Source organism: Nipponia nippon, unplaced genomic scaffold (assembly GCF_047370975.1).
Source record: "Nipponia nippon isolate SJK-2023a ecotype South Korea unplaced genomic scaffold, ASM4737097v1 scaffold_4, whole genome shotgun sequence".
Taxonomy (NCBI): Eukaryota; Metazoa; Chordata; class Aves; order Pelecaniformes; family Threskiornithidae; genus Nipponia; species Nipponia nippon.
Genome location: NW_028262358.1, coordinates 45229727 through 45248741, shown reverse-complemented (window position 1 = coordinate 45248741; position 19015 = coordinate 45229727). Strand labels below are relative to the sequence as shown.

The window sequence follows — 19015 nt, the reverse complement described above, 5'->3', positions numbered from 1 at the left end:
GAGTAGAACGATGAAACAACTGAATGCACAAGCACTGTGTGACCATAATTATGTCGAAGAACAATGACAACATCATTGAATGGCTGTAGAGAGTTGCCACGAGTCCCGCTTGGGTAACATGGGAAGCCCAATGGTGAATGGTTTGAGTAAAAAGGAGGTGCTTCCATGTGTTTTGGCATTCGGTGGTCATTGGTCACAACCAGCCCTTGCTTTTCTGTTTGTAACAGTGGTGTTTTTGATGGCTGTGTTTGAAATTCCACACGAAATGCAAATGCTGATTATGTTTTTTCTGGTTAAAGTATGGGCTCAGAAGTCTCATCTGGGCCCAAATCCCAGGTTCTTTGTGGTGATAGGGATAGGATGAATCTGTTCAGCTGTGGTCCCTGGGAAACACACCACAGATATGGTTCACCTCCACTGCTGAAAAGATGTTTCTCTTTGCAGGAAGAGTATGCACACATGTACATGTGGTTGTTGGGGCAAGGCCTGGACCCTGCAGTAACATGTTTGGTGATCATTTCCGCTAGAGCCTTTTGGCAGCGTTTTGCACCCTAATAACAACAACAACATGAGTTTTTAACTACCCTGGAACAGTCTGCTGGCCTGGGGAGAAGATCTAGTCTCAATAGTACGTCCTGTGTCTTTATTCCACCCCAGCGGCACAGAAGCAGAAGGGAGATCAATGCTAATGATAGCTTATTGTAAAAATGGATCATTTCACCAGACCAGCAAACGTAAACACCCCCTCTTCTTAAAACCCCTTTGAGGATAAAGAAAGAAAATAAGCAGTAAAAAGCATGCACAGATGGATGTTATTCTGATAGTAACATGTTGTATTGAAAATGTTAGAAGGAAAGGAATGCTAATCACACAAAATTGTAGGCAGCGAGGTCACGAGAAAAGTACTGAACTGTAAAGGTTTTCCATTTGTGGGCTAGCTCAAAACTCTGATTTGACTAATGTATCATCAAAGGTGTTCTGGCTTGGACCAGCCAGGCTTGTTATCTGTCACGTATGTGATTTTTGCTAGTACACTGGCACTATACAGAATAGACGTACCAGAAATAATAATTTGTAATTGGAACTATGTTCCTTTGTTTTCTACACAGGGAAAGAAAACAAAATAACAACTAACTTATATAGAGAAGTGCTTACTCTAAGAAATTCCTAGAGTTATGCTAGAGTCAAAGCACTCTCTTAAGGACCACTGTTATTTTTATTTAAAGTTGAAAGTGAATCTTTTTGTTGGATGATAAAGTAAGCATAATTCAGGAGAGCCTGGAATGAGATAATTGTTTAATTGCTATAATTGCACATGCATTTTCTGCTGAAATATATTGCTGACGTAGCATATGTGATTCTTCAGTTCTTGACCTAATAACAATGCAATTTTTTAAAAGGTCAGACTTTAAATGTATAACTGCCATCTAAGATTGTTTTGAAACTGGAGCAGTGAAGAGTAGGAGTTTTCTTTGAATTGAATTCAGAGCTGTTACTCTAGGAAAAGAGCACAGATGATAACTTTGAGCCAATTCTTTGGAGCCTTACCAAATAAAAAGTCTGTGAAAGTGCTGGGAAGCCTGCAGTTTTGTCCTTGTCATAGAGGAAAGTAGCTTAGCATCCTGGTTATCTGATGTTCTCCACTGTAGTCTTAGTAATTCATCCTTGAGCAAAACAGACCGATATATTTTATCAAAAGGGAAAGAAACGTCTGTGAGGTGGATTTTTGGTTTTTGTTGATTGACCTTTTTTCTTCTTCAGGTAAAATGGAACCTTTTTATCACTGTTCAGTAACTTTTTTTAAAATGTTATTTAATTTCTAGCTGATAAATTTAGACGGAAACTGGAAGAACTGGAGAAAGAGAAAAATTCTTTAAAATTTCGGCTTCCTTCAAGGCATCCTTCAATTAGCAGTTTTTTGGATAGGTTTGTTACCCAAGTTCAAGCAGCATTGCGCTGGGCTGCCGATCATCGGTAAGTTTGTTGATTCCTTATTATGTAAAATGACGCTTCTGTTTTTCTCAAAACGTGGAATACAATTTATGAATAATTTTATTAAAGAGTTTTAAGGACTTTCTAACATATCAATACGGAGCTTGTTTATGAAAATTCCCCTCCCCCCCTTTTTTTGTTTCTACAATTCTTTCAGAATTGCCATGAAAAACACTGATCGTGATGACCTGGTGAATTAAATGGAACTTTTCTCACTGATGTTGAGTGGGAAGGGGATTGAATCCTTGACTCGGCAGCTTGAGCATACAACAGCAAGGCAGCTTGAGCAATGGTTCCCCATGGAGTTAATTCTGATGCTGCTTTTCAGGCAATGAAAGGCTATTTTAAATATAAAGTAAAAACAGATTCTTTTTTGATATGCATAGATCTTTGGGAGCTTCCTTTTATGCGTCACTTGTTAGGTGGCAGTAATGTGCTCAGCACTGTACAAAGTCACAAAAATAAATCCTCAGCCTTCTCTTGAAGGGATAACAATTTCAAAGACTGGGGGAATGTGAGATATGTTGGATGACCCAAGGGAGGTAGTTAGATTAGGAAGAAAAGAAAAAGTTGTCTCTATTTCTAGGTCTTTCTTCACTTATGCTGCTGGTTACCATTGTTAGAAGTAAGAGGATTCTTCATAGGTATTGGAAACTATTCTCAAATGTAATACCACAAACGAAAGAAGAAAAACCTTTTGTTTTCTGTTAGCTTGTACATATAAAGGCTGCAGTGTGCTAGTCAATACATTAGGGTGTAATTTTTGATATACATGAAAATTAGATAAAATCAGTACAGATAATAGGATTTTATTGCGAAATTTGAGACTTTTAAGGGTATTTTTAGGTTCTATTTATAGTATTTAGTAATGAGGCAGATTTAAAACAAACTGCCCTCCCTCAGAGCTGTTTCCTTCTACCTTCTGAGGCCCGAAGAAGCTGTTTTACCATTCCTTAAAGATGAGGATAAAACATTCTGTATTTTGTCGTTATGATGTGTTCTCTCTATGCATTAATTTGTAGTAATGGTTTTGGCTCTAGAGGTGATGTTGTCTTCAGTGTCATATAAACTGTGTCACTAAAGCATCCTTGAAATATATAGTCTGCTTATTTTTTCCTATAGAATGTATATATCATATATAAAATACATATTTTTATGTATATATAATGTATACATTTATGAAAGTGTTCCTGTTCATTAGATGATTATATCTGTAACTCTTCTCTTTGCACAGGTCTGAGAGTAGTGCCATTCTTCAGGGTCAGATGAATACCCTCTTCACTTTTCTGTCTTGTGCACACTCCTTTCTTTGAGCTTGAGTTTGACTGTTGTTGTTCTGACACCCTTTCTTTTTCTTGCTTGATTCTTGTAGCCTTTCACATCGCTTTGTCTGTGGCCTGACTCCTGTTGATGCAGCAAGCGTACCCTTTGTCTTCAATAGGGGTGTTTAAAATTTTTTTTGTTCAAACAGTATTTTTAGATAGTACAGGGAGTGAAACATGACCACTTCTTCAAGGAAAATTTGTAGGCCTCAGCTTTTATTTTCTTTTTGAATTGGAACAAAACCAATATACCCAAGATTTCTTTTTTTTTTAACCTGGAAAAATAAAAAGATGATCAGACTAGTCCCAGAAGACCAGATCATTGCAGTTTTACTGTTGTCAAGCCAGTCTCATCTTTTTGCAAATAACTTTTTAAACGAAAAGTGTGTATGGCAGTTATTCGTTTAATACATGAGACTGAAATTCATGCCTGGTTTTGTTTTACTTGATTAAATTATGAGATGAGTTTTTAGGTGAATGCATTTGGTATTGACACAGGATATTGGAGGCAGGTGGTAGGAGCCAGGTTTGGTTATGTTTAGCTTAGGAACAATACAGTGTTTGTGCAATCACCCAGGCTTGGTGAGATCAGAGAGATCTTGTGTCTGTTTCCTCAGTACCAAGTAGGCAGATGCAGATAGGATTTCCAAGGAGGTTATGAGAATAACCAATGTTTATTCTAGAATGTTTCATAAATTTTCACCAGCCGCTCAGAATTTTCTATTGCATACAGCTCTCGGCACCATCTTTTAGTAAGAGCTGCATCTTTCCTTCCGAGCTGCTGGGAAGTGTGGTTACACGTGTGGTGGCCTAGCACTTTGGAATATGGGTGTCTCTTTGATCTATTTTGTTATTACAGAAATACAGTTACAATCTCATTATGTCTATTTTTATTTAAGTATTAATGCCATTTATTTTAGTGCCAGGGTTTTATTTTGCTTTTTCAGTACGTTCTTCAGCCCACAGAGAGGGAGCAAAGCATGCTTGTCTTCTGATGGTCCTGCAGAAGAGACGGGACCCTCTTGTTCTACACACTTGTTCAACAGTTGTGCATGGAGATCATAATTGTGTGATTAATCATGCTTAAAACAGACTTGTGATGCATGTTTTGTATGTGGCATGGATGTACTTGCTTTGCAAGGTTACCATGGGAAATTATGCTTCAGAAACATCCTTTGTTTGAGACAGAGTTGTTTTGTTTTGTTTTCAAAAAAAAGCAAGATATTGAAATGCATCTGTACCCTTTATGTGGAAATGCACGCACTTGTCTCTGGAGTTGGACACAGAAATGCAATAGGCCTTGCAAGCGTGCATGCTCCTCTTATGCAGGAGCATGCAAGACAAAATAGGTTTGCATTGTTTGCAGGTGCATTCTGAGAGGCTGATTATAGACTTGACACTTAATGTAATGCACTGATTACCTTGGGGTCCAATCATGCAACGATTTACAGTTGAGGGTTGTACAGACCACTGTGAGGAATCCCACTGACTGTGATTTTGAAAGAACTTGCTGTGCAAGAGAGAAGTAAAATTTGGCATCGTGGACCAAACACTCCAGATGATCTCTAATGTAGTCTCCAAAAGCTGACAGAAGCTGCAAAAATGGCTTTGGCAAGTTTCTAAACTTCTGTCTAAGAGATATTTTTTTTCTGTATTGATAGAAATTACATGCCTTAGTTTTGTCTCTTTCAAGGCAGTGATGGATAAATTTCTGAAATATGAAAAAGCTGGGGGAAGCCTGAAGCTATACAAGTTTTCCTTTTTCCTTCTTCAGCGTGTTGTAAAAACAGTGTAAATGTTTGAGATAATAAAGGAAGACATGCCAAAGAAAAATCTCTTGTTCTAACTGTATCCATTTAAGATGTAATCACTCTGGTGATGGAGTGTTATGACTCTGAAGGTAACATGTAGCATTCTGATCACTCTTTGAGATATCGATACTCAGCGAAAACGCTAATTTTTAGCTTTTTTCTTTCTTTTTTTTTTTTTTTTTTTTTCCAAAGGTTTAGACCTGAAGAAACCCAGCTTTGGCATGAAAATGAACATAAACTTTTGAGATCCACTTACCAGGAGAGGACGCAGGTTTCAGCCACAAAACGAAACCAACTTTTTCAAGAAAAGAAGTGGTTACAGGTAACAGGACTGCAAAATTGTCTATAAGAACCAGTGCTGTGTGGAGAAAAGCTTGTAAGCTGTCACATAGAATTAAATAAATTTATTGTAATAGTGACTTTGCTTCTGTGCAGCAATTAGAGCCTTGGCTGTAGTCCAGTTGATAATCTAAGTGATGATTGGTGATGGCAGCCACAGGAGTTGTGTTAATCTCATTATGGAGAAGCAGAACTAGAAGGTTCAGTGTCTTGTGTGTGCTTTAACTTCCTTCATTATCTTTTTAAGTGTAGTCTTTATGTTCTAATTTGCCATTTTAATATTTCACTGATCTTCAGAAGTTCTTATTTGAAGACAAAAAGTTTTGAAGGAAGTAATCTTTCATCCATTTCTGGTTAGAATTGACTATAAATACATGATTTACCAGCCTTTGTTCCTGAAAGATGATTGATGCATTTCATAAGGATGAAGGAATCATCATAGAGCAGTTGGCATTTGCCAACAATAACTTTGCACCGACACGTGATGTCGCAATGTGGTAATTTGGCAAATGGAATGTTTTTAAGATGGCTTCTGTCCAATTTTAAATCTGCAAGCCTTTTAAGCAAAATCTATCTCTTTCTTTTCACTGTCCTTCAAAAATCTCAGTTTACTGTCTAGTATAAGTCTTTTCTCCACCTCCTTTTAAACCTTGGTGATCACACTCAGCAATGTGACATCTTAGAGAGCTAGTAGGTCTAGTTTTCTTTTTTTCTGTGGTGTTGTCTTGTAATCTCATTATTTTTGATACTTTTCTTCCTTTGGTGGATCTGATAGTATAATCATCTGTGTGTATACACACACACGCACATATAAATATAAACTAGAAAGAAATGGAGAAAAGCATCTTAGATGACCATTGCAAAATCTTACTTAGATGAAGAAATGTCTTTTCTATCCTAGTCATCACTTTTGTATTGTTTGGATTTATTTCATCAACATATAAGAGGAGACATAGTCTAGTTCAACATTATTATTGTCCAGAAAACTATTTTTGGTAATCTAGATGTCCAGCCAGCCACCTCAAGCTATTCAACTGAAAACTGCTGTACTTAAGACTCCATGCCAGCTAATGTTCTTATACTTGCTCCAGGTGAATCTTCATTCCTATGTAGTTATACTAGGCGCAAATTAGTCGCATCGTTGTACAGGCATGCTGTTTATGAGCATTTGATCAAAATTATCATGAATTCCCGGTTCTGGAGAAGGCTGACCTGTGATGTTTGGTGACTCTCGGCATCCCTTAAGGATTGCTCCTGCCCAAAATCTCACATGATCTGAAATTTCCTTTTCCCCTCAGCCCTACTTTACCTTCCTTTTCCTTCTACCCTCTCTCCTGTTGGTTCTGCATTTGTCTTCAGGGATTTGAGAGAGCCTGTGACGGTGTCTAAAATTTACATATTAATGTTTCTACTGCAGTCTGTACTTCCTGGAGAACACCGGCCCAAAACTGAAGTTGAAGGTTTACAGTCAGTACTGATTAGCTGTCTTGTTAGAACTCTCAGTTTAAACTCAAATCCACAAAGCAGAACTCCAGCTTATGTTTAGTGAGCCGAATATCATCTTTTGTTCTGTGCTGAGACTTTAAGTCCTTTTTATCTGTTCCTGGAGGCTGACCAAGAGCACATTAAAGGCTTCTTGGCATTTCTGGAAAAGAACACGAGAGAGTTCCAGTTTACTGACTAAAATTTCCATTCTCCCAAGAATGGCTGTGAACTATTCCCAAGCAGAACAGCTTTCTCTCTCTGAATACAGATTGTGTGCTTCTGGTATCTATTTATGTTGTAAAAACATTTCAGTACTAAAAGTGTGTTTGTAAAACCAAATTCTGTTCATCTCCCTTTCTGTTTTCATGCAGGTTGCTTATTGCAGTGATTGCAATTACTACGTTTTCACAGAATATGAAGGTCTTTGTATTAAGTAGGGCCTATTAAGATTTTGGCAGTATTCCCAAACCAGTAACGCAGAGACAGAATTGTCCTTTGTGCACACTAAAAGCCTAATTTGAGACTGAAAGAAACAAAACTGATGTTTCTGGCCTGCTGACCTTTCTGTCCTTGACAAATGCCTGTGGATTGAAACATGGGCCACTCTGTTCTCTTGTCGCTAAATCTAAAACCAAAAAAGGAGGAAGATAATTGATGAATCTAGTGCACAGCACTAATATAAGTTGAAATTTTTGAGCCAGTCAACCTTTGAACATGCAAGGGCTGTTTCTTGTTGTTTTTAAGTGATACTTGGGGAGCTTGTTGCAGTGCAGCAAACCTGAAATTGTGTTTTTTGACAAAATGAGCATTAGTGAACTAAACTTCACTTAAGTTACATTGAAAACATTAAAAGAATGTTAAGGTTTCAAAGTGAAGCACTCAAAAAGCAAACAAATACCAAAGTTGGGTATCTGTGCATAGCATCTATGTCTTATCAGAGTCTTTAATTGTATGAGGATGCCATTTTTTTTCCTGGATCCCTGCCTCATACATTGCTGAAGATGGAAAGTGCCTGTTCAGATATTCAGAATACCATTTTATCTTCATTACTCAGTATTTGGCCCCAGAACCCTTTTACGGTATGCCACTCAAACCCTCTTTTGGATGCAGATTTAATTTGTGAATGGGCTCTTTTTACAGCATTAATCAACTTGGTATCTAAGTGATTCAAAGCCACTTAATTTTATCTCCATAACATCACTTTGGGTGAAGAGATATTCTTACTGCCATTTTATAGATAGAGAATGAAGAAGTGAATTCCCAGAAAAAGCTATATGGTCATTTCTAATGTCAGTTTTGTAATGCCTAGTTATTTACCTGAAAAAGTGTGTGTTTGTTTGTTTGTTTTTTGGTTTTTTTTGTTTTTATTTTTTAGCTGGACTGAATATGGTCAAAGCATGGAATTATGAGCTTTGATTTCTGTTGAGAGTGTATAGATAGCACTTCAGAGACCTCTCTTGTTGGTTGTATAGAAAATGATAAACATTCAGTCTATGGCTGTGTGTTGAGATAATAGTTTAACTGGCTTGCCAAGTTTCACAGAGACTAAGAAATGTAGGAATAGAATCAAATTCTCCAGTATGGCATTCAACTACTTCGATAGCAAGTAGTTCTTCTTTGATTTTTTTTTTTTTTCTTTTTTAACTCTTCAAATTCTGTGACAAATGAGCAAAGGGCTGTGTATTAAATAACTTTATTAACTCGGCAACCCAGACTCCTTCATGAAGTGCTCCTTCCTTGGGTGCAAGCTATCTGTTGGGTATTCAAGGAAAAATTAGAACGTGCTCTTGCAAGAAACATCAGTATCATAATGCTCGGGGTTTGAACTTCTGGCAAGATGAGTGCAACTGAGGTTGAAGCTCTGGTCATTTTAAGTCAAGGGAAGGATTTTGTGCTTTTAATTAAAATTAAATATAATAATCAAAAGGACTGGCCAGATAGTGATTCACCACTTGCATCCTGTACCTGATGTTGGATTGGAAGCCTAGAGGAACCATTGCAGGGATATTCTGCAGGAGGACAGATAGATGGTTGATCACTTCAGCTGCGGGTCTATAGCAAGATTCAGTTGTCATGGTTGAACTGAGATTTTGTGGGTTTTTGGAAGTTTTTAACTTTGGAAATACCTGTGTATTTGAAAGGTAAAAGGTGACTGACAGTTGGTGTTGGAAGAGGAACCTGAAATTTGGTGTTGAAATGGAGGTGGGGAGTTTCAGACTGTGGAAGCACTAGAGTTTCTAAATACAACAGATAGAAGAATTTTTGTGTGTCAACAAAAGAATGTCTTCTCGTTTAGTGTTGTGCTAAATTGGACAACCTTAATTCATGTTACTTCTGAGACTTGCACTGCATTTTTCTAGGGGCAGAGGGGTTTCTTTGACAGGGTTCATAGCAAACTCAGGTTTCTGTTCTCTGCAGAAAGAAATTGAAGATCTCCGAGCAAGACTGGCCAGATTAGAAGCAAAAGATCAACAGCTAAGAAGAGAAATTGAAGAACAAGATAGGCTTATTCAGTCACAGGACTGTGAACTGACTGCTTTACTTGGCTCCATTTCTTTGAGAGAACTACAGGAAATAAGCAAGGCTGTGGATGACACTTTAGCATCCTCCTATCAAATTCCATTCAGTCTGGATCTTCCAGGGACTATAAAGAGGTACTTACATTTCAATATATTGTCAGTGATGTAGAGCCTTGTATCTTCCCGAGGTACTGTTGAATTAGCTGTCAGTTGTTTTCTTCGTAATTCTGCCAGCTAATTAGCTGGATTCAGACACTTTAACATTTTCTAAGAACAGATGTTGAAGTTCTAATATTAATATACTTTGTCAGGAATGAAGACTTAGTAGTTATTTGAAGGTCTTGCACTTAATATTTTATTTTTTTTTTATGGTACAGAGCCACCTACAGAAAACATAGGTATTAACAGTTGATAAATACATATAATCAGTTTAAACTATTTCTTGTTAACTGGTGGAATTTTTTCCCCAGCTTGGTAATGCTGTAATTACAACATATCTCTCTCAGTCTGAAAGTGTGTACTAGGCACCATCCAAATAAATATTAGAGATGTTTCTTGCTTCAGTGAACTTCCAATCATAATAAAGTCCGATGTGAAGAGTATTAGGCTCAGACAGTGGACTCGAGGTAGCGGGGGAAGGGATAAAGCATGAAGACTTTTGGGACACCTACAGTTCAATGCACAGCATATGGTTCCTTTAAATGGAAAAGTAGCTATTCTTGGTAACCTTTTGGAAATAACCTCATCTTTATTTACAAAAGCAATAGAAGCGCTTCGGGGCCTAAACTGTACTGGCAGTCAATGGGACGTTGGTGATGGAACTTTTAAAATGTTACTACTGCTGTGTCACCAGGACAAAATAAAATTCCCGTTTATCCTAACTTGCATTTCTTCCAGATAAGCAATAACTACATTGCTTGCAATTTTTTTTCTCCCTTCATGTTTATTGGATTTAGTTTGGTTATATTAACATTCATGAGAAATTGCTGCTCATGTCTGCTAATTTATACAGATTTTATTTTTTTTAAAGTCAGCAAAACATTTCGTAGAGGGCATATTCCTCTCTTTTAGGTTTGTTTAAAATTTTAAATTAGGTTATGGGAAACAGTTTCTTGAGTTAAGTTTTAGTTTGTTTTTAATAGTATCTTACACCTGTGTTTCCAAGATTGAGGAATAAAAGGTCTCAAGCAGTCTGTCTGAGAACTCGTGCTTTGATTTGAGTTTTCTCTTAGTTTTGGATTTGCTTACGAAAGAATATTCAGACTTTTTTCTCTCGCATTGCTGATGCAACATTTGAGTTGCACTTAACTCTTTGGGACATTATTTAAAGATGAGTTAAATTAGTACTGGTTCAGGAGGAACCTGCTCCGAGTTCTTCGCTCACTGGCACCATGAATAACACAATCACTTGAGGGAATACAGGCATTCATTATTTGAAGTGGGTTCAGAACTTTAATGAAGATTTAGAATTAATATCTTTCCTTTCTGTTCATTTTTAAAAGATGCCTTGAGTAGAACTTTCCCATTTTAGTTTTGTTTGTTGATCAACTTTGTGTCACCAGGGCCAATGATCAGGTGCTTCTGCTCTCTTTACCATAGCTGGAATTCTCCTATTGCAAGTGGGGACAGATAAATGCTGGCTTGGGCTGCATAAGTAAGCACACTTAGGCAGGCATCTGTGACAGCCTTCAGGAACAGTTTAAATCTCCTATGTCAGGTTATAGTTGTGTGCTCTTGTCAAACCCTAAAGCCTTTTCTGGCCAGAACTAATGGCAATGATGTAGATGCCCACCTATGGCATGGTCATGGAGTCCTTGGTTCAGAATGTGGAAGCTCTGCATTTAGGTCCTCTGCAGCCTGTCTGGATCTGAACCTACAGCCTCAGAGCAAGCTCTTACCTGCTAAGGATTTCAGTGTCCTGGCAGGGAGCATGCTCCATCACAGTTCTTAAGCTGGACCTTTATGTATCCAGGAATGCAAAGGCAGAAATCTGGCAAAAGACTAGAAGGCTAACAGGCAAGAGGAGATCTGACTCTGGGAGAGAGCAAGTGGAGAGGATTAATGGTTATAGCACTTGGCTGAGATGAGAGAGAGACTTGGTGGTCATAGTTGTTGAGGGAGTTGGCAACTGTCCATCAATGAAATGCTAGATTTTTTTATTTTTTTTTTTCCCTTCCCAACTGAAAAGCAAAGTGAGCTGGTAGGAACATGTCACAACCTGGCTGATGCAGCTTTTCAAAGAAGCAAGGTAGCACTCACTGCCTGTTCAGCAGCTTCTCTCCTTTGCAGGAGATAGTGGTGCTCTCTGAATTAAAAAAAAAAACCTAGTAGGTGTGTTCTCTACATTACGTGGCTTCTTAGTCTGGTAAATCCCATTCAAAATCTGCCCAACTGTTGTATGTGCTGTGCCCGCTGCTCTATTGAAAAATTCACAAGCTGCCTTAGGAGCACAGACTGAAATCTCCAGTCCAGCTGCATGACTCAACTGCTTGACTTTATCATGTGGCCCCTTCCTTGCCTTTGGTTCTCAAATCTCTTCCCCCAAACCACTTGCTACTTTAGGTGGCTGAAAGCATCCCAGAGCTGTGCTTGCGTGATGGTCAGCAGGCACGTTTCCAGCATGGGTACTCTGCCACTTCTTGCTTTCAGGGCAGGCTATATATCCAGAAGGACCGAGGGGGAGAATATGCTCCTTCAACGGTTGCAGTTAATTAACAGTGAGAGTTAGACTTGCTGTTAAACTGAACAAAGTGATGGGTGTCTTCCTTTTAAAGCTGTGCAGTCCATCATACCTCAAGTACAATGATCTTATGTCTGCATCCAGACACCTTCTGTTCTCTTTTTCTGTAAGATGGAAAAGCAGCAAGCAGCTAGTAAGACATCTGGTGTGGATATACTTCCTGCATGCCTATGGGCATCCCCTACATTGTCATACAATTATAGAATAATTTAGGAGGTCATCTTGTCAAACCCCTGCTCAAAGCAGGGCCACAGTTTCCAAGTGAGATCAGGTCGCTCAAGGCCCTATCTGTCTGAGTTTTGCATATCTCCAGGGATGGAGATTTTGCAGCCTTTCTAGGCATCCTGCATTTCACCACCCTTGCTGTGAACTTTTTTGTTTCATATCTAGCCAGAATTTCCCTTGTTGCAACTTGCATTGGCTTATCCTAAATCAGTACTTCTTGTGAAAGGCAATTGCGTATAAGATAACAGGTTAAAATACTTGATGAAGCCAGTTCAGCATATTAGTTTTAAATTGCAAAGTCTTGGGATATTTAATGTGAAAGATATTTTTCTGGAAATGTACGCTTTATTTTATGAACCATTGCAGAGAAAAAAAATGAGTGTCTTCTAAAGTTAGGGCTATCTCTGTGAGAAATAAAGCTATTACTCATGCACATATACTAAAACTCAGTGCTTAGGTAGAAAGTCGTTCAGTATTGATGGGCTCTAAATGACAAGCTCCTGGGTGTTGGGTTGCAAGATGCTATGTATTTACTCTAACTGCATTGTGCTAGTCAGTAAAGTACTACTGCAATGTGCTTTTGCATAATTATTTGTTGGGTACATGAATTGCATTCAGCACTGGAATAACACAGGGCTGATGTGAAGCATCGCTTAAGACAATTTGTGCTATAATGAGTTGTATTGAGTGGCTTGCAGCTCACTATAATATACAATACATAATATACAATATATAATATACAAGTTATTTTGCTTTTCTTGGTCTAAGTGTTATTAAATAGCAACTTATTAAAGCAAACTTCAGGGAACGTGAGAGAACATCTTAAATGAAGACTAACTGCCTAGATAGAAGTGTGCAGAAGCAAGAGAGCAAGTCAATGTAACATTGGGCTGAGCATTGTTTCTAAGTTTATTTTTCTTGTCAAACATTGTTATTTTCAGGAAGATTAATAATCCTTTGTTTTGTCTGGTTTATCTTTGGTATGTGGTGGACTTTTTGAAAACAAAAAGCTTTTGTCAGTAACTATAGCATGCTTTGAGTTTGAAGAATTGAGAAATGTTAGACATGTTACCCTGGGCCCTTTCTTGAGGGCTGTTGGAAGCCGAGGCTAAAACCTGGCCGGTTAATGTGCAAACAAATACGTTAGTTTGTGTTTTGACAGGGATTCACATTGAGGTTGTGGTCGTTTTGCTCATCCAGACAGGCCTAATTGCTCTTGGTAAACTCAAAGGTGTAATCATTATTATAAAACGAGGAAATTGCAGTGCAAAAGCTCAGTTCACTTGCGTGGGCTTGTGTGGAGATGTGTTTAAAAGGTGAGAGCAGCTGGTGTTGTGGGCACCGTGACACCTATTAGTGTTTTAACTAAAGATGACATATTGAAATTGGAGGAAAATAGGTCTGAGTGTTTCAGTGTGAAGTACTTTCTCCTGGAGATGGCAAAAGGTAACTAAACATGTAATTTCTGTATCCTCTACTGAAGAGAAGACCATTTCGGAAATATGTTTTTAACTAGTGTAACTTGAATCTTCTAATTATAAAATAAGACCATGTTAATTGTTTGACTTATTTTCTTTGATACCTGTTGTTTCCTTTTTAGAATGAAAACTGGGGAAGTCTGTTATTTCTGTTCATATTTAGTTTCACTTAGCATTTTCTCTTTTGGTTTTATCAATATCTACAGAAGCATGTGACTGTACAGCATGTCATCCTTAAAATAAATTGCACAGTTCCATCTGGACTATTGTCTGGGCACTGAAATGCTGGTTGAAAGAAATTCAATTAAATATCTTTCAAAATATTTGAATACTCCACCTCTTCTTCCACCCTTCCCTTGGAACAATTTTTAATTAGTAGGAATTTGTTACACAGTGGGTGTGGGGGAATCTTCTGAAGATAGGGAAATTCTCTATTCTGTATATTAGTTATTATAGTACTGTCGTGGCCAGTGGCGCAAGGAACTGAACTTGAAGTTTTATGCAACCAGTTCACTCTGCTTTAGTGATGCCTGGAGCTCATCTTGCAAAGATTAATTCAAAGTGAAATACAAATGCTCAGGGGGTTGAAAACCTTATTAGTTGGAATATACTCAGAGCAGTCAGCACCTTCAGTTGAGGCCAAAGCCTGATAAAGCCAAAAAAGGTGGTGTTTTCTTTTTTCTTTTGAGAGAAGTTGGTTTACTTGGGAAAAATGGGAAAAAAAGGCTTATGCATAGTTTCAAATATTAACTTAGGAAAAGTGCCGTTCAGAATGGGCTGTCATCTACTGTCATTAGGAGAGACTGCTTTGTACACATTTTGTTGTTCTTCAAAGTATATGGGCACATGAAATTTCTAGTCAAATTAGCAGTTAGCAAGCTATGTGAAATTACTGAAGTCTGAATGCAGTATTCACATCAGCCTTTCAACAAAAATATTAGCTTTAAAGAATTGTATTTAGAATAAGCAAAACAAATTGCACCCTATCCTTTCAAAAAGATATCTGTTGTTTGCTAGATAACATGCAATCAATCCAGGAAAGTCCTTTTTAAATATGTGGTTTGAGGTTTTCTTTGGCTATTTCTGTGAAAATGCATGCATATAAAAAAATATCCTCTGGGAATAGAAGGGTAGCACAAATACAAAGAGCAGAGGGATAAAATGGCTTTATAGCATCAAAAAGTTTCTACTACAGTGCACAGGCCGCTAATGTTCCTGACTGTTTGCTGGGCCTGTGTGTGGGACAGGAGAGAACTGAATTGTACTTTTAATGCCAGATGCTCTCAAAGTCTTTACTTTTGAGTTTACTTCCTGGGTTTTTGGGTTGTTTGGAGCTTTTTTGTTGTCTGCACCTTTTTCTTGATTTCACAACCTTAGTAGTGCTTAATTACAAGTAGAAAGTGATGTTGGTAGATAGGTTAGAGGCAAAATAATCTAAACTTTTTTTTTTTTTTTTAAATCTTTCTGAATATTTTTCAGGAGAGACTCCTATGCTGTGTTATGAGTTGGACCATGAAGACCCTGATGGTTTAGTAGACCTCTAGAGCACACTGCACCATTACGTAGCTACTTTTGGCCTCATTTGGTGCTGGGGAGGTTTTAGCTGGTCTTGGGACTGGGTATACATGGAGCTGTTTTCAGCCAGTCACTTGTTGCTTTCACCTTCTCATGCAACTTGATTTACTTCTGGGTCTTTCACTCGGTGGGTGATTTTCACATGCTGCATCATCACGTCTCTGCCCTGGGAGGATGTCAGCAATCTTGCGGTGCTCCCTTGGCAAAAAGGCTTTCTGTCCTTCTGACCAGGCTTTCCCCCTCCTGCTGTCAGTTGTCACTACCTGATGTAGCCACTTATCATAGAATCATAGAATCGTTAAGGTTGGAAAAGACCCTTAAGATCATAAAGTCCAACTGTTAACCTCTCACTGCCAAGTCCACCACTAAACCATGTCCCTAAGCACCACATCTACCCGTCTTTTAAATACCTCCAGGGATGGAGACTCAACCACTTCCCTGGGCAGCCTGTTCCAGTGCCTGACTACCCTTTTGGTGAAGAAGTTTTTCCTAATATCCAACCTAAACTTCCCTTGGTGCAGCTTTAGGCCGTTTCCTCTCATCCTATCAACTTGCCTTCCCAAGTTATATTTCACCAATGGTGGTATCAGCATGCATGTTTGTGTGTGTGTCTGGTCTGTGTAAGATTCTTGCTCCTGTGCTGTGTGAGAGGATGAAGTTTCTGGGTTCCTTCCTCTGTACTATTACCTGCTTTGTACAGCAATCTTTCTTTTTCTCCTTCTTAAAAATCTCTCTCTTTCTCTTTTTCTCTCTCACGGCCACACCACACTATCTGTCCACATGGTATTGCTGTAAAATACCAAAAGTCCAGGGAAAGGATAATATTAAAAAGGTATTCAAGTAAGTAAAATAAATAAGTGAGAGAAGAGAGCTTTCCCCCTCTTTGTTTCCCTCTTACAAATATGCATGATGAAATGAGAGCCTTGAGCTGTCAGATGTGCAGATAAAACAGGTAAGTTGTGTAGTGGCTGCCACAGCTATGGCTTCATCACCAAGTAATAGGAGTGAAGAAGAGAGAGCTCTTGGTCACCGCACTAGTTCAGTTATTTTAGCTTTGCAGGTCTGCAGGAATTGAAAAACGGTGTTTGCATGTGAAATATACCACGTGAAGAAGTGCTGCGCAGCTCCAGAAACTGCTCTCCCTGTTCACTTCTGTCCCAGTCATAAGCTCTGGGCATGGGAGTCTTCAAGGCTTCTGACAGCTTCGGGTTCCCCCCAGGCCTCCTCTTGTTGACTTAATTTCAGTCAGTGATAAATCATCTTCCATGACATGAGGATGGTGTACAAGTCACTTTGAGTATTTGCCTTCCTGCCTTGACTTAGGGCGCTTTTGTGCTGCTCTGATTTTATTTTTTTAAAACTTAACACAGAATTTCAAAACTGTTCTCTGTGGTAGGAAACATGTCTCTGTCTATGCTACATGAGATGAATCAAAATACAATTACGGAGTTCTTAAAATATAGCTGATACCACTCCTGCTACTATAGCTAGGTATAATGAAGATGGTATGATGCCCTATTTTCTAGTTGTAGTTCTTTTGTTTAATGATCCGTTGATCTATTTTATTCTGTGTGCTACAGCTTCACAAAACCTGCAGCAGTAGGCTTGCGGCAGAGAGGACGTTCCCCCACACCTGGGGAGGACTCTGCCCTGGAAATTCTCTGGAGCACCTGCCCTTGGAGCGACTGGCCACACAGCCAGCTTCCTCTGCCACTAGTGGTTTTTTGAGGGAAACTCCAAATTTTGTGTCAAATGTCATAACCCAACCTGAGCTTTGATAATAGGGTTGTCTCCTTTTCAGGTAGTCCCACGGCTGGGTTTGTGTTTTGAGGAGGCCGTCATCTTGGCTTTCTCAAAGTTGGCTGCAGGCTTTTGTGAAAGGCTAAGACAAGTCACAGGTGAAAGAAGAGGTCTGCCTCTTCCTTTGTGATCTGACTGATTAGGAGGCTCAGCTTTCTTTTTGTAGATAGATAGGTGTTTTCCTCTCGATTTTGTCTACCTAGGATTAATTTCACTCCTTTGTTCTCTGCCTAGCATTGAAGGGTAGACTGCTTGGGCAAGTGGCTTTGTTTCTTTTTTTTTCTCACTTGTGAGAGCAACTCTAGAAGACACTGTGTACTGAAAGCCTGGCATGCCGTACAATGTGTGTGCTTCAGCACATGAAGTGAATTTGCTTCCTGCAAAGGTGCAAACAAAAGTCATCGGACAGGAGCTGCCAGAGTTTGAAATTGGGGCAGGGGACTTCTTGATCGAGTTACCTGTGTCTGAGCCGAGTCCTTTGTTCTGTGGCTCAGTAGTTCATAGTGACTCTGATCCCACCGGGGCTGGTGTAGGGAGGAAAAAGGGCTTCTGTGAAGTCTGCTCCTGCACTGTAGGCACTGGCCTTCCTTGGGAAGGACAGGAGGGGTTGGAAACACAGCAGGGAAAGAAAAGAGCAAGTCTTCCAACTTGGAGGATAGAGCCACTGTTAGCAAACTGAAATATTTTGGAGAAATCTTAGAGGCAGGTTTTTGTCCTTCCAAGCAGCATTGTAGAAGGAGCAGAAAGGTGAGTACCATCCGCTTGAGTGTCTGTGTGTGCAGTGTAATGAAGAATCCGGTTTTCCCTGCTGAGCATCAGGTTCCCTCTGCTTGCCTGAACAGCATCCAGTGGGATGTAGCAGCCTATAAAGTCCAGGCCACATATCTGTTGATTCCTCTGGGTATGCATATGATGAGATTTACTTCTTTTTAGGGAAAAATGACCAGCTGTCCCAATCAATGTATGATACTGAATTCGTTTGTATGTAATAAAGAGAAACAACTAACAATAATATCCAGGGACAGACCCTTTCAGTCAGTGTAGTACAATGGATGTTATTCTTGGGAGAATAATTGCAGCTGCTGTGGGCAAGCTCTAGTTTTTGTGCACTCCAGGCAGATGTAGCAGAAGAATGGGGATCCCTTGACACATCAGAAAATCTGGGGAAAGCATTTGGATGTGACGCACTGCTGCTGCAGATGGTTGTTTGATTGTGCCTTCGTTTTCAGTCTGATGCTCCTGTTTCAGGTAGCTGGAGCAACAACTGCCATAACTGCTCTGCAGCAGCAGCTAACGGAAGAGTGTTGGGAAATACAGCACCATGTGAATGGTTGGTTGAAAGAGACGGCCAATTTGGCTGTCTGAATGGTGTGTTATAGCACCAGGAGATTTCTCAATATATGGCAATGAGAATTCAGGTTGGAATCATCATTAAAGATGCCAGCAACATCTCCAAGTGACTGTGAACTGGTTGATTTCTGTTGGTGTGATTTTTATAAAAAAAAAACAAACAAACAAAAAACAAACAAACAAAAAAACCAACACAAAAAAACAGCTACCATACTTTGCAGACTGAGGTGCTGCCTCAGTCCTCCTATTGTGGGCATTAAAAAAAAAAAAAATTACTTTATTAATCATGCGTGCAAAAAATTGTAAAGTATCATCTAATGCCCTCATTTTTCTGCAAGCCTCCCGTAATGGGGGCTAGTGTCTGGCAGCACTGCAGCAG

At 39.0% G+C, this 19015-nt stretch overlaps 1 protein-coding gene across 6 annotated transcripts in view; it reads left to right on the top strand.

Annotated features, from left to right (window-relative positions):
- The window catches only part of DISC1 (DISC1 scaffold protein), a 203624-nt gene that overhangs the window by 62504 nt on the left and 122105 nt on the right, over positions 1-19015 (top strand). For all 6 annotated transcript variants that reach the window (XR_015708756.1, XM_087776635.1, XM_087776632.1 and 3 more), the window contains 3 exons: positions 1824-1974; positions 5318-5447; positions 9368-9603. Coding sequence is in view for 5 of the 6 variants with exons in the window: in XM_087776635.1 (XP_087632761.1) it covers positions 1824-1974; positions 5318-5447; positions 9368-9603 (517 nt within the window). In the remaining variant the exon portion in view is untranslated. The remainder of the gene's footprint in view (positions 1-1823; positions 1975-5317; positions 5448-9367; positions 9604-19015) is intronic.